This window comes from Castanea sativa, chromosome 2, assembly GCF_040712315.1.
Source record: "Castanea sativa cultivar Marrone di Chiusa Pesio chromosome 2, ASM4071231v1".
NCBI lineage: Eukaryota > Viridiplantae > Streptophyta > Magnoliopsida > Fagales > Fagaceae > Castanea > Castanea sativa.
Window position 1 is genome coordinate 55,239,720 of NC_134014.1, and position 14,358 is coordinate 55,254,077.

General features: G+C 36.2%; 2 protein-coding genes across 2 annotated transcripts; one reads left to right on the forward strand and one right to left on the reverse strand.

Annotated features, from left to right (window-relative positions):
• Positions 1 to 5,000: 5,000 nt before the first annotated feature.
• On the forward strand, positions 5,001 to 9,367 carry LOC142624016 (putative L-type lectin-domain containing receptor kinase S.5). Its single transcript, XM_075797512.1, has 2 exons — positions 5,001 to 6,612; positions 8,199 to 9,367. Exons 1-2 carry the CDS (start codon positions 5,259 to 5,261, stop codon positions 9,038 to 9,040), a joined length of 2,196 nt encoding a protein of 731 aa, XP_075653627.1. The 5' UTR covers positions 5,001 to 5,258; the 3' UTR covers positions 9,041 to 9,367.
• A 145-nt stretch (positions 9,368 to 9,512) lies between these two features.
• Positions 9,513 to 11,609, reverse strand: LOC142624017 (2-oxoglutarate-dependent dioxygenase DAO-like). Its single transcript, XM_075797513.1, has 3 exons — positions 10,915 to 11,609; positions 10,103 to 10,418; positions 9,513 to 9,993 (listed from the first exon to the last, which is right to left on the reverse strand). Exons 1-3 carry the CDS (start codon positions 11,259 to 11,261, stop codon positions 9,745 to 9,747), a joined length of 912 nt encoding a protein of 303 aa, XP_075653628.1. The 5' UTR covers positions 11,262 to 11,609; the 3' UTR covers positions 9,513 to 9,744.
• Between the last annotated feature and the right edge of the window lie 2,749 nt (positions 11,610 to 14,358).

Genomic DNA, 14,358 nt, shown 5'->3' on the forward strand with positions numbered 1-14,358 from the left:
TGACTATGGTCATTGCCGTTTGTAATAGCAATTTCCTCTTCCTTCTTCTTTAATTGTATGCTTAAGTCACTTCAATAATGCTAGTTGCATGACAATGTACGAATGTGCAATTGCATGCTATACAAGACGAAGTGCATTCTATATGAATCATAGAGAAGTACAAAAATTGAAGCTATTTGACTATATGCTTCTTTAAACTGGTCTTTATTAGGTGCTTGCACTGTATATGATTTTTAAAGCAATTTAAGAAGATTTTGGTGAGTTGATGGAGATAGCGGAAATTTATTGAGACTTAAATTGATGAGCATATTGTGAACACGGTCATCTAGCATTTTAAGTTTAGGAAACTTAAAAGAACTTCTCAAATTCATGACGATGAAACATATGCCATTAATAATATAGTCATATTGATTGTGATAGTTGTAACAATTTTATAGCAATATTTTCAGCATGTTCTACATACACATTTGTAATAATTATGCAAGCTTGATATTTATTTGGCTTCAATGAAATAATCTTTTGCATGGATAATTAAACAGAAAGAAAGAAATGAGTTACCTCAATAGAAGACCTTGAATTTCGATACTATTTTGTACATACCTTCATTTTTTCATTGTCGTAGTCTTCTTGACGAACTCTCCGTCATTGAACTCTTACTTATAGAGCTCTTATTTGTTGGATTTGAAGTAGGCACCAAAGTAAAAGTGGGTGCTATCAATGTTTTCATGTCAGATGCATATGCATTTTAAAAAGAAATAAATGAATAAGTTACCTGAATAAGAGACCTTAGATCATGACATTATTTTGACACGTACATTGATCTTTTTACTATTGGAGTCTCCTTGACGAGTTCTCCTCCTTTGAGATCTTTTTTGTTAAGCTTAACATGATATTTCATGTTGAAGGCCTAGATCTCTCTTGCTTCATTCATTTGAAGGGATGAGAGCTAGGCCACATTGTTGTACTTCGTCGAGGTCACTCCAGGGCTATATTTCATTTCTCAAAGGATTGATGAAGGTCATCCTAAGTTCTTTTATCGTTGTTGTCCTTGGTATCTGAGGTCGACCAAAGGGTTTGCCCCCATTTAAACATGAAGGTTTTAGTCATTTGTTTGATGATAACCAAGGGAATGAACTGTCATGGTTTGAACCCGTATATTTCTTTCTTGGGGCTTAATCTTAGCTTTAATTTTGTACTCAAAATGAGTCACCTCAATAATTCTTGTTGCATTTTGTTAGGAATGACAATATCCAAATAGGCAAATTGCATGTTGAACTATAATAGATATCTTTTGACGAAGTGAACTAAATGTGAATCATAGAGAAGTATACTCCGATATATGAATACTAAAGCTACTGATTATATGCTTCTTTAAAGTATCGAGGGACAAAACTTTGATCTTTTTCTTGGCAGGGTCTCTTAACAAGTTCTCATTCTTAATCTTATGAACTTAAAGAATATATGTACAGTAGCTAGTCTAGTTGTTGTACTATAGTGTGCTCTTACTGCATAAAGTGTTAGATTTAGAGCTATATTGTCAAGCATATAGATACCACTAAAGTTTTCATGAAACCATATGGTGGGATGTATAAATGGAACAATTTAATTCTCCATTCTCAAAGTCAAAGCAACATATAAGTATACATGGAAAAGTTTGAATAGTAAATTTTGTTCATTCTATGGTGGAACATTTCAAGATATAAAATTTCATATCTTAGTAACGATGATGGAATTTATTTCAAGAAGAAATGTACTGATACTAAATAATATCTTTACGTATATTGGCATAAATTCCAATGATTTTTGAATTATGAAATTTTACAAACTTGCATTCCTTATATAATTGGATCCTTTGACCCAAAAATAATGTCATTATCATATTTTTTAAATCATCTTATATCTAATGATATTGACCACTCTGGAACTAAAAACATAACATTTTATTCATTTAATTGACTGCTCTAAGGAGCATTTATAAAATTAATTTCCATTAGGAAACTAATTGTAGAAAGTAAAAACATATAGGAGTATTCACTAACTTTCTTCATCCAGAAATTCTTTAACTTTAAAAATCGAAATTGAATAACTTCGGGTTTAATACCTAAAGCAGTTTTTTTTTTTATTTTTTAATTATTTAGACAGGCAATAAGATTCCAGTACACCTTTTTAGTGCTCAGAATTATGACACGCTATAATTATATTAAGATAATAAATTTCAGTTTTACTTTTTTCAAATGCAGAAAGTTAAGATTTATTATCTTTGGCAAAGCAATAATCCTTGGCTTCCATCTTTCCTATCTTAGCAAGATGTATTAGGAAAGAAAAGTAGTGATATGAAAAGCCATAATGCTTGAATATCAACTAGGATGTTATCAGAATATCAATTGAAGACATAAACGGTCTATTACAATATTAGGAAAGGTAATAAAACCCTTTCTAATGGCCATGAATTGGATTCAAGGTCATAATACTTTGCCGGTATTTGGCCATGAATATTTTTTATTCCTCTTTCTTTTACTATATATTTATAGTGTGTTTCGTGTATAGGTTGTAGATTCTTAAACTTCATAGTTGTACAAATATTTAAACCCTCTTTTGGATAAGTGTATCTCTTTTTGATTTCTATGACTATTTGAAACAAGTAATATGAGAATAAAACTATTCTTGTGAAATCATTCACTATTTTTGGTGTAGCGACAATTATGGTAAGTTTCTAAAAGAATTTGAATTGTTATGCATGTATCTATTATCTCTATAGTTGACCTCTTTAATAGGTACTTGGCTTAATTGGAACCATTCCTTTTTAAGCAAATTTTCTAGAAGACTTACCTAAAATTAAGTTATGCAATACCAAATTGTAAATACACGATTTGATAACTATAACGTAATTGTTTCCGAGAAAAGTTTATGCCTTATTTAGAGTCACCTAAACGGTAAGACTTTAAGATCTTAGGCAATACGTTTCTACCAAATAAAAATATTACTATAAGGAGAATCAAGCCATCAAACATACCTGAGCGATTGTACTCAATGGACGGATTAGTGGGTTAGCCCATGGAATGCATCCATTTACCATTCATTTATGAGAAAGATTTTTTCTTTACATGTGTCCTTCGCTAGCAAAACGACGAAGGTGCTCCAGTAGTGTATTAGAGATTTAGATGGGAGGATTCCTTGATTGGAGTGATATTTTGGGTTATTTGGTATTGCACTTTAGTGTCCATTACTCCAAATTGAAAAGAGTAACCCTTTGTTGTAGGAAGGGCTTAATGGCAAATTTTTCCCACAAACGGTGCCAAACTGATGATGCTAAAATCGTCAATTGGATCACTCGTTTAATTCGGAGCTTTAGACGACCTTGTAGGACCTGCAAGATAAAAAGAGTTGATCGAAGAGACCACCGGATTGTGCCCGGTGGGGGAGTCTCCGATGCTTAAGTTAGTATCGGCCTATATCTTTTTTACTATAGATAGCAATTTGTAGTGGTTTTTGACATACCTTAGAAAATGGACAAATTGTCCCTTTTATAGGTGACTTAGGTAACTGTTGGACATAAATGAGGGTGATTATTACCCTAATTGTAATGTTCTTTATCTTGATGAGAGAGTTTAAGACCTTTGATGGTCGTTATTGAATGTGTTGGGTGATTACTCATCTATCTTTGATGGCCTACTTATGACGCAATGATCGTCCATTAAAATAGAAGACCTTAATGGTTTTTATGGACTCATCAGGAATCACATCATTTATTGGTTAAGCTTTGTCTTCCACCCGAATTCTGATCCTTTTAAACAAAAAAGTCCAAATATACATGTAAAATGTTCCTAAATCCTTCTTCTCTTCAACCACGTATTTAACATTTTAACCAGATCAACAAATTTGGAGAAAACCTTGCTATCCCGAAAAGTCCATGCTGCTTCTGAATTCCACACAACTGAAACTTCAAGACAAGCCCATAAAAGCGTAGATCACATCCTCAGGAAACTGTTTACACTTATCGCAAGAATCTCCAGATAGAACATTCCTGCGGACTAAGTTTGTTTTACCTGGTAAGGAATTTTTACAAGCTCTCCAAAGCAAACTCTTCACTTTATTTGGAACCCTACACCCCCAAATATTTTTCCTGACAAATAGATGATAAGTTAATAACAATTGCATAAATATAAAAATGTTAGGTAAATTTAACAAAATAAAATGGTTATAGGTTCATAACTACCCATATTGACAATAAATACTCGTAATGAACTATCACGTAATAATTCAAAATTTAAGAATTTATAAAAGAAAACTATAAACCTTAATGTATTAGTATTATTTTTTTGTTGATAACTTGACATATTTAAAATTTATTTTTATTAAAAAAATTTTAATGACCCCTAAACAAAATTTATAGGCCCCTGAATTTATGCAAAGAAAAAAGATATTAATTTAATAAAGACTAATATTTACACATTTATTAATAAATAAAAAATTCGTGCAAAATAGGGGACAACCACTAGTCCATATAAAAGTCTCTATCCTATGATAAATTCAATTCGCGTTCGCTCTCAAAAAAAAAAAAACGCGTTCATTATTTTCCAAAATTTTTTTTGGGGGAAGTGAAATAATTACTTCTTTTGAAATAAGTGTATTACTATTTTTTGTTAGAGAGAGTTTTAATTTATGACGTCAACTCTTAATAATAATAATTAATTTTGTGTAGATGAAGATGGAAGATTAGATCTCTTAATATTAGATTTTATCAATTTTTTTAAAATATAAAATTTTACCAAATAAACTAACTGGAATTCATATTTTTATTTATTTATTTTTATAAATATATAGTATCTTATCCTACCATTATTATAATATGAAAGAAATAACCGTGCTTATCATTTAGGATGACGAAGGTACCTATCACTATTTTACCAATATTCTAATATTTTAGTTGAATATTTGCAGCATGCTAGCACTATTGAGTATTATTATTTTTTTTGAGAATGACTGTTGAGTATTATTGACAAAAAAGTGGAAGGCCTGGAGCCTGTCTCTGTCTCTCTCTCTCTCTCTCTCTCTCTCTCTAAAGTCTAAACTCTAAAACAAAACAGTTCTCAAGTTGTTGTTCTCAGGAGGACCCAAAGACAAAATAAAGGAAAGGAAGGGGGCAAAAATTAAGAAGAAGAAGAAAAAAAGGGACAGGTTGGGTCAAAAATAAACTTGTCAAAATTTAAATCGTCATTAATGAATCGTTAATCAGAGGAGGGGAACAGCGGCGCTAAATGAAAACACTAATTATGATGGATCTGCAGGTACAAGTACGGGTGAGGTTTATAAGGAATAGTAATATTATTGTGTTGCTTTGGTTTTTGGCAGCGGCAGCGATCTTCCAAGCAGATGGCCTGGAGTCGGACACACCAGCAGCCGCCGATATTTTTGCATTTGGTCCATTCAACAGCTCCTACTACACCACCTTTGACTTTGAGGTGGTATCGCCGGCCACAATCAGCAATGGTGCCCTTCAAGTGACTCCAGATTCAGCCGGTAATTTCAGCCTCTCAAACAGATCAGGCCGAGTGTTGTTCAACCATTCATTCAAGCTTTGGGAAGATCTTGGTGGAGGTGGAGGTGGAGTCAAGGTGGCATCTTTCAACTCTTCCTTTCTCATCAACATTTTTCGCGTTAATAAGTCCACCGCAGGAGAGGGTCTTGCTTTTATCATCGCCCCGGACTTGGATCTCCCAACGGGTAGTGACGGTCAATACCTGGGTTTGACCAACTCCACCACCGATGGCAACTCCACCAACCGTCTCATCGCCATCGAGTTGGACACCTTGAAGCAGGATTTCGACCCGGACAGCAACCATGTGGGTCTCGACATCAACAGCGTTCGATCTAACAAAACCGTGTCTCTGTCCCCATTGGGCATCCAGCTGGCCCCTAATGGCACCAAATTTTACATGGTTTGGATCCAGTACGACGGGGGAAACAAGTCTCTATCGGTGTTCATGGCAGAGCAAATGCAAGATAATCAAGGGAATCCCCTACAGTACACTGTAGACAAGCCCAACAAGCCTGTGCTCACTGCGGATCATCTTGACCTTGGAAGCCTTGTCAACCAGAACTCCTACTTCGGATTCGCCGCCTCCACTGGAGCGAGCGATGTCCAGCTTAACTGCGTGCTCAGGTGGAATCTGACCGTGGAGAAGCTTCCGGGCGGTGATGAAGAATCATCAGGTAGTCACGAGGGGCTTAAGATTGGTTTGGGGGTTGGAGTGCCTTGCTTGGTTTTGGTGCTGATGGGGATTGCTGGTTTGGGGTATTATGTGCACAAAAAGCGTGTTGCAGCAGCAGCTGCTTCAGGTCCCAATATATTGGGTGCGCTTAAAAGCCTCCCAGGAACGCCTAGAGAGTTCAGCTTTAAGGAACTCAAGAGTGCTACCAACAACTTCGACGAGAAGCATAGATTGGGTCAAGGTGGTTTCGGTGTGGTCTATAAAGGTGTGATTCCTAAGGAGAATCTGCAAGTCGCCGTCAAGAGGTTCTCCAGGGACAACCTCAAGGGTATAGATGATTTCTTGGCTGAGCTTACCATTATCAATCGCCTTCGTCACAAACATCTCGTCCGATTGCTCGGTAAACTCATTTTTCAATCTCTTCTCTTCTGTTTCTATATATACATATAGTATGTGTTAGCCGTGTCTCACTTAATTTGCTCTAATCTAATACGTTTTCTTTAATAAACTGATTTGTTAAACACCATATGCAATGCATTGAGTTGATCTCCTTCAACAAATTAAGCCCAACGCTAGCTAGCTAATGAAAATTCAAATTTGCTCTGATTTTATTTCTATTATCACTGCTTGCTATTCTTTTTTTTACCATATATTAGGGCCAGGGATGGGGGAACGAAATATAAGGTTTTGACATTTGACTACAATATGACTTTGGATTCCAATAACTTCATGTTTCTGTTCGTTCTTCTCCATGATTCGAACTCGTGCCCTGTTACCTGTGTTGAACCGATGCTCTTTGGTACCCACTTTTTAGTTAGCCAATCTGTTTTGTTTGTCCCAGTATCAAAATATCAATAATATCTTTTGTTATTATTGTTCTAGACAAAAAAGAAAAAGGTTAAAAGTATGAGTGTGATGGTGACTCATATAGAAACACACTTTCTTTTACTATTCAAAACTTATTATGGCACAAAATTGTGCCAATTTCCGCATCGCTAGCTTTACTCTAAAAGTATTGAACCCACCAGTTGCCTCTTCACGTATTTACCTAGGGTGGAAATTGGGCGGGGGCTTAGGTCACGTCACAATTTGTATTGAAGTTATTTTCATGGGAATTGGGTCCTTGTTGCGGAGTTAGAAATTAATTAATAGGAATCTTCTGCACATGCTACAGCAAAACGAAACAAATTTTTAAACGTGCGATCCAACTGTCGACCGCGGGAAATTTTGACGTATAGCGTATAGTAGTGGGTATCGTATCACTCTCACATATATATATAGTCAAACTATTCATGACATACTACTGTGCAAGGATGCTGTATATAATACCTGATACGTAATAAAATACTTCGCTAAAGCTGATTCTCCAAAAATAAATAATTAGAAAGAAGACTTCATGAAATTAATAGCTTTTATCCGGGCTTGGGCTTGGGCTTTGAGACAGATTTTCAACCATGAAATTAGAAAGAAGACTTCAGCCCTATTCCTTATTATTCCACCATTGAGAATACTTGTTACGATGATAGGAACATCATTATCACATCACAATTACCATTTTCTCATGCATTTATTATACCTTTATCATTTCACATAGTTGTGGAGTTCAAATTATGAGAGATGATGCACATCCTCCTTGATCACATGGAACCATTCATAACTTACTCTAGTTTTATTATGTATCAATCACAAGCAAAACTAGTTGTTAAAGATTTTTATTTTTATTTTTTATTGTTCTATGTTTTAATACTTTTTGTTTTTACTTAACCCCACTTGAAAAAAGATAAAGGAAAGGAGTTAGGTATAACTAATACTGGCGTGTAGCATGTGTATCTTTTGGTTGCATTTGTTTAATTAATTAATTAATTAATAACCCATCTCGGATCCCAGTCTGAACACTAATCAACAATTAATTAATGCTAGCTATGGTTTGGCAATTGGCTCACAATTACTAACGCTCGCAATCGCATATATACATGATGATTTCAGGATGGTGCCACAAGAATGGAGTACTGCTTTTGGTGTATGAGTACATGCCTAATGGCAGCTTGGACAATCACTTATTTTGTGGGCCAGAAAGCAATACAACCCTGGAATGGGAGCTGAGATACAAGATCATATCAGGAGTGGCATCAGCGCTGCATTACCTCCATAACGAGTACGACCAGAGAGTGGTGCACCGGGACCTTAAGGCCAGCAACATCATGTTGGACTCCTACTTCAATGCTCGTCTGGGCGACTTTGGGCTAGCACGAGCGTTAGACAATGAGAAAAACTCTTACGCGGAGCTCGAGGGTGTGCCAGGGACCATGGGCTACATTGCTCCCGAGTGCTTCCATACTGGCAAAGCCACCTGCGAGTCCGATGTTTATGGTTTTGGGGCAGTGTTGCTGGAAGTGGTATGTGGTCAGCGTCCATGGACCAAGATTGCAGGCTTCCAGTTCCTGGTGGATTGGGTTTGGTGGTTGCATCGCGAGGGACGAATATTGGACGCTGTGGATGAGAGGCTGCAGGGAGATGAATACGTGGTTGAGGAGGCACAGAGACTTTTGCTTCTTGGCCTTGCATGCTCACATCCGATTGCTGGGGAGAGGCCCAAAACGCAGACCATTATTCAGATTATATCAGGAGCAGTGGCGGTTCCCCCCGTGCCACCATTCAAGCCCGCTTTTGTGTGGCCTTCCACAATGCCAGAGGGCAGCAATAGTAACAGCATGATGGCTAATGTTACAACAGCTGATTCCACCCCCATTTCCATGTCATCTTGGCGTTTTGGGTCAGGTTCGGAATCGGCTGGTTGGACACCTCACTACGCAAGCAGGGAAAGCTAGGGAGGTGCAGGTGGAGGTTCCAGTGATATATAGCTAGCTCTCTCTAGTAGGGATGGATTACTACAGTACTATTGATCGATGCACCATTAATTTCCTGTTTGATATTTCCTCTTCTACTTTTCTGTTTTAGTTTCCTTCTTCTTTCTGAAGAAACAAATTTCTAAATTCTAAACAACATTCTTCAATTAAATTTGGGTTGTGAATGGGTGGGCTCAAGCTCCAAGCCGTATTAAACAAACGGTTTTTTTTGGCTTTAAAATATCAAATGTGTAAAAACTTAATTACCAAGGAAATTATATATATAGATCTCATGATTTTACTTCTGTATATGGTCAATTCACTGCTATGTTTCACACAGCATGACGTTTATGTTCTTAATTACACGTCCATTGTCATCTAAATTAGTCCAAATCTCAGAAATTTTCATTTGTTCTTTCCAGGATTTCCTATCATCCTTTTGTCCTCTCGTGTGTTTGAACCATGCTTAAATGCTTATGTCAGTATATTGAATACCTTAGAACATTGTTAAGACTATTACTGTAACAATGTTCGATACCAACTGTTCCAAATGATATCACAACATGCATAATTGCAAAGTCTAAAGTAACATAAAAAGCTTAGGCCTAAGATGAGCCTTTTATTTAAAACCTTTTATCAGTTGCATAAACTGGCAAGTCTTGACTTGATAGTTGATACTCATGCATTTATGGGTTGCTGCGTACAAATTGGAGGGCTTCACCAGCTTGCAATTTTGTGGAAATCCGGAGTTTCCTATATTCTTCATAAGTAAAAGGGAGAAACTGGCGAGGGTTGTCAGAGTCAACAAGTTCTGGTGGGGCTTCAACTGCCTCTTCCTTGGGTCCTAAGAGAAATGAAGCAATTGACACTCGGATACATGCTTCCTTGCACTGTACTCGATGCTTCACGTTACAAAATCTTCCATTGCTCCATGCCTTCAACATATGTTAACAAACATTAATTAACTCAAAATCAAAAATTAAAAATCAAATCATATAGTATTATTATAAAATGGGATCCTCTGCATATACGCATATTGCATACCTTAGCAACATCCCCAAGATTGACAAGCAAGGTGCCTACCCAGGGATCCACAGATACGAAGGCACCAGACTTGTCCATGACTTCAAGACCACCCACGTTTTCATCATCTTGAAGTATGGTTAGGAATCCTGAATCCGTGTGTATTTGTACACCAGAGGATCCTACAGTTTCAGGTGTGAAGTTGTATTTGTTAATTCTAAACTGGCAAGGCCATCCCTTGAACAAGTCGCTTGCCAAACCCATACTTTTGGCCAACATTCGTCCTAAATCAATGGCCAGCTCGTGTATTGCTTCAGCATACATCTCTATTGTTTCTCTGACAATAAAAAGTATTGCCCAAGTAGAATTAATTAAGCTTTCAAAACAAAACAGGTGGTTCAAACATGTGAATAACAAACATGCTTCAAAACTTGGGTTAGGGAAAAATCACCTAGGAAACTACCAATAATTTTTAGTACATAAGCTTCACAAATTGATGGATGCCCCATCAACATAATATATATATGTTCGTACTTAATATGGACTTCAAATTTCATGTTAATAAGATCTTATTTACTATCAAAACAGTTATTAATCTGTGATTATCTTAATATCTATGAAACATTATATTCTTATTTTGTCAACATAAAAAAATCAACTTGTTATAATTTCAAGCCATCATATATGTTGTACTTTAAAAATCTCTAGTCTTGGCATGCAAATTATTTGTGATTTGTGTTTAGAATTTTGAGAAAATTGTTACACTAGAACAAGAGTAGTAGCATAAGTATTAATTAAGAGGGAAAAAAGAAAAAGGAAGGAAGGAAGGAAACCTTTGATGAGGGGAGAGATCCAATTGAGAAGAAAAGGTACGCAGAGATTGAGAAGAGGCCAAATCATAGAGACCCAAGGCCTCATAAAGAGGGTTGACCTGGGTGGGTGCCATGTAACCACTGCCGGCGATGACGTCTGTGTTGCGCATTTTGATTTCCATGGGAAGGTCAAGCACTTCTCTCACCACTTTCTTCATCTCTGACATCAGACTCGAGGGGATCTTATGGTTCACAATCCTGAAACAACCCCACTCCTCCGATGCTTCTCTCAGTCTCTTTAGCTGTTGCTCTCCATCATCTTCTTCCAATTTCTGCATATCAATCACCGGGATACATTTCCCCTCCATCTTATCTCTACTACTCTCTAATAAATACTTGATTTTTTTTTTTTTTTTTTTTTTGAGAATCACTAAATACTTGATCTTAACTACTCTCTACTAAATAAATAAATATATAGCCTTCTCCGTTCCATACTCATACTACACTAAATAAATAAATGCTTTACCTTTTTTTTATTTTTTATTATTATTATTATTATTATTATTATATATTACTTTCTTCTTAGTAAGAGTAACTAGTAAGTAAATTAATGGAATACTTTCTACAAAACACTGAACATGATAAGAGTCCCAGCGACTCATCTCATTTCGGAGTCGGACGATGCAAAAAAAGAAGACAACTTTTTTTTTAATCTTTAGTTGACCAATTTACACTCTTTTCTTTTCTCTTTTTAGAGATATGCTTGCGCCACGCTTGGCAAGTTGCCAAAAATAAAAAAGTGATGGTGAATATATATGTGAAGATACTTCTTCATCATCCACGACTCATCGCATAAACGAGTTTTGGTACCACTTTATGGTAACATTTTTTTTTTTTGTTTCTTAATTTGCCGTCTCCGAAAGCTATCCTAGCTCGAGGTTCGGTATCTGAAAAACCGTGATCATTTGTCCCTTCCTTTGTTTTTTTTTTTTTTTTTTTTACCAACTTTCCTTTTCCTTACTTTTCGGCCTGTTTATTAAACTCGTCTTAATACGATGTAACTTAAGTTTTCAATGTTTTTAGTTTTTTATGGCCTATTTGATAGAGTAATTTGAGTAGTGATATTTGTATTTTTTTTGATACATGTGGGTGAAAAATTGATCTAACATGAAATTAAATATATTTCTTCAACATAATTTCTCTCCAGGTTAGTTTATAAAAAAATTCTTTAAACTTTTTATATATATTGTAAATTTTAAAAATTTTTTTTTTTTTTTTATATCTTAGCATGCATATTAAATTTTGTTTAAATTGAATGTTATTCACTATTCGGTCAATAAATTACTCATACTTGGCAAAGATAAGGCGATTATAGTAATAGTTGGGTGAATAATAAACAACTAGCTTCTAAGCACATGTTCTTAGATGCTTTTTTTTTTCCTCTTTTTTTTTAAGGTTAATAATTTTTATTCATTATAATTTGGGGCTGCTGTATTTGCCAATTATAAAAGGTGAATAATTTTGAAATATATAAATCTTATCATACCTCTGGGTATTTTTGTTATTAAAAAATGCAGCAACTCTTAAATATGATGAATGAAAATTATTAACCTTTAAAAAATAAAATATAAGCTACTATTAAGTAACGGGCAACAAATACATTCGTACAACAGGCCAAGAGGCATCTAAATTTAGCAAAAGAACATCCCGGAGGATCAAGAAAAATAATAAAATCTTAGTGGAGGTATACTCCACGTCTTGCAAGGGTGTCTACCCACTTGTTAGCTTCTCTATAAGTGCTCACCAAAGGGATACGTTTCAGACCCAGCCTGCAGTTAGCCAAGATAGTATCATTGGCACCTGGAAGGATCTTTATTCTCATTCATACCATGATAATACAACGGCATGTATAGAAAAATCCACGTTTGTAATTCTACCAAGTCTTCCAAAAGGTAAAGACCATAATAATACAACATGTATAGAGAAACTCTTTTTTTTGGTAAAAGGGAGAAATTTTATAAACTAAACAACTGATAAAGGAGCGCAGCTACGCTCATACATAGTCCCAGCTGCATCTAAGCTCAACAAAAGAGCGACATCAGCTGGGGGAAATGAAAAGAGTACAAAATCCTGGGGCAATAAAGCTCCCCTCCTAGTGAGTGCATCTGCGCATTTGTTTGCTTCCCTGTAACAGTGTTGCTCTAGGAATCTTGGACAGCGCTTCTTTGTAGTCGGCAATTATGGTGTCATTTCCATTTGGGTTGTGTATCTCTTTCCTTAATAGATTCACTACGAGCATAGCATCAAGCTCAATTATTTTAAAGATAAAAACACAACAGAATACCATCCCTCAAAGCCCATAACTCAGCAGCTACACTAGTAGCATTCCCAATGGCTCTCGCATATCCACTGACCCAATCACCATTAACGTTCCTGATGATTTCACCTCCCCCCGCACGTCCTGGATTCCCCATTGAAGAAACGTTTGTGTTAAGCTTAAACCAGTGTAACAGAGGTTTTACCATTGCAACTAAATGGTTGTCCTCACCCTCTCATTCTTCTCATTACTGCCCAAGAAAGCATATTATGGTACTTTGGCTAGAACTTCAGCCTTAAGAAGTGTAGGAGGATATTTGTCTCTGAACACTACCTTGTTGGGATACAACCAGAGGCTCTAAACCCCAAAGGAGAATATAATGCCAAGGAATGCCCGTGTAGGAGGTCAAGTGACACTTACAATTGGTGCGGAGCCAATCCACCAGATTAGTGCCAAAAAATTATCTGCCCTCAACAGGGGAGCCAAGAAAGTCCAGAATTGGCGAGCCACAGTACAGTCTCTCAGCAAATGGACTATAGACTCAGGAGCATTATTGCATAAAGGACAGAAATGAGAGATATCCCTACACCTAGCTGCAAGCACCCTTCTTACCGGAATGCTTAGGTGACAACACTGCCAAAGGAAGCATCTGATCTTTGGTAGGGATGGAATCTTCCAAACCCAATTGCCAATCTCAGTGCCAAAAGCGGAGCTATTGTCCTCAAGTAAGCTTCCTTTAAATCAAAATCCCTACTAGGGGCTAAGAACCATGAGAGCTGGTCTATACCAATCGTCCCTAAGGGCATTGGGATGGCTTTAATGTCTTGGATCAATGTCATAGGTATAGCAAAGGAGATAGTATTCCTATCCCAGAAACCCAGCTTATAAACATCCTTGAGCTGCAGTAGCTTTTCTCCCCGGTTTAGAGGTCCTGAAATGAGCTCTTTTAACGTCCCTTTTCTTAGCCATTTACCAAACCAAAAAGAAAGGCGACTCTCCTTACTTGGTAATTGGTATCCATTTGGTAGGAGAAAATAAGCTTTTACCCCTATTTTTAAAGATATTTAGCAATATGTCCCTGTTTTGAAACTATAGAGAGATATGAAATCGCCAATTAAGCTTCAATTTACACACATGCTTGGTTAATG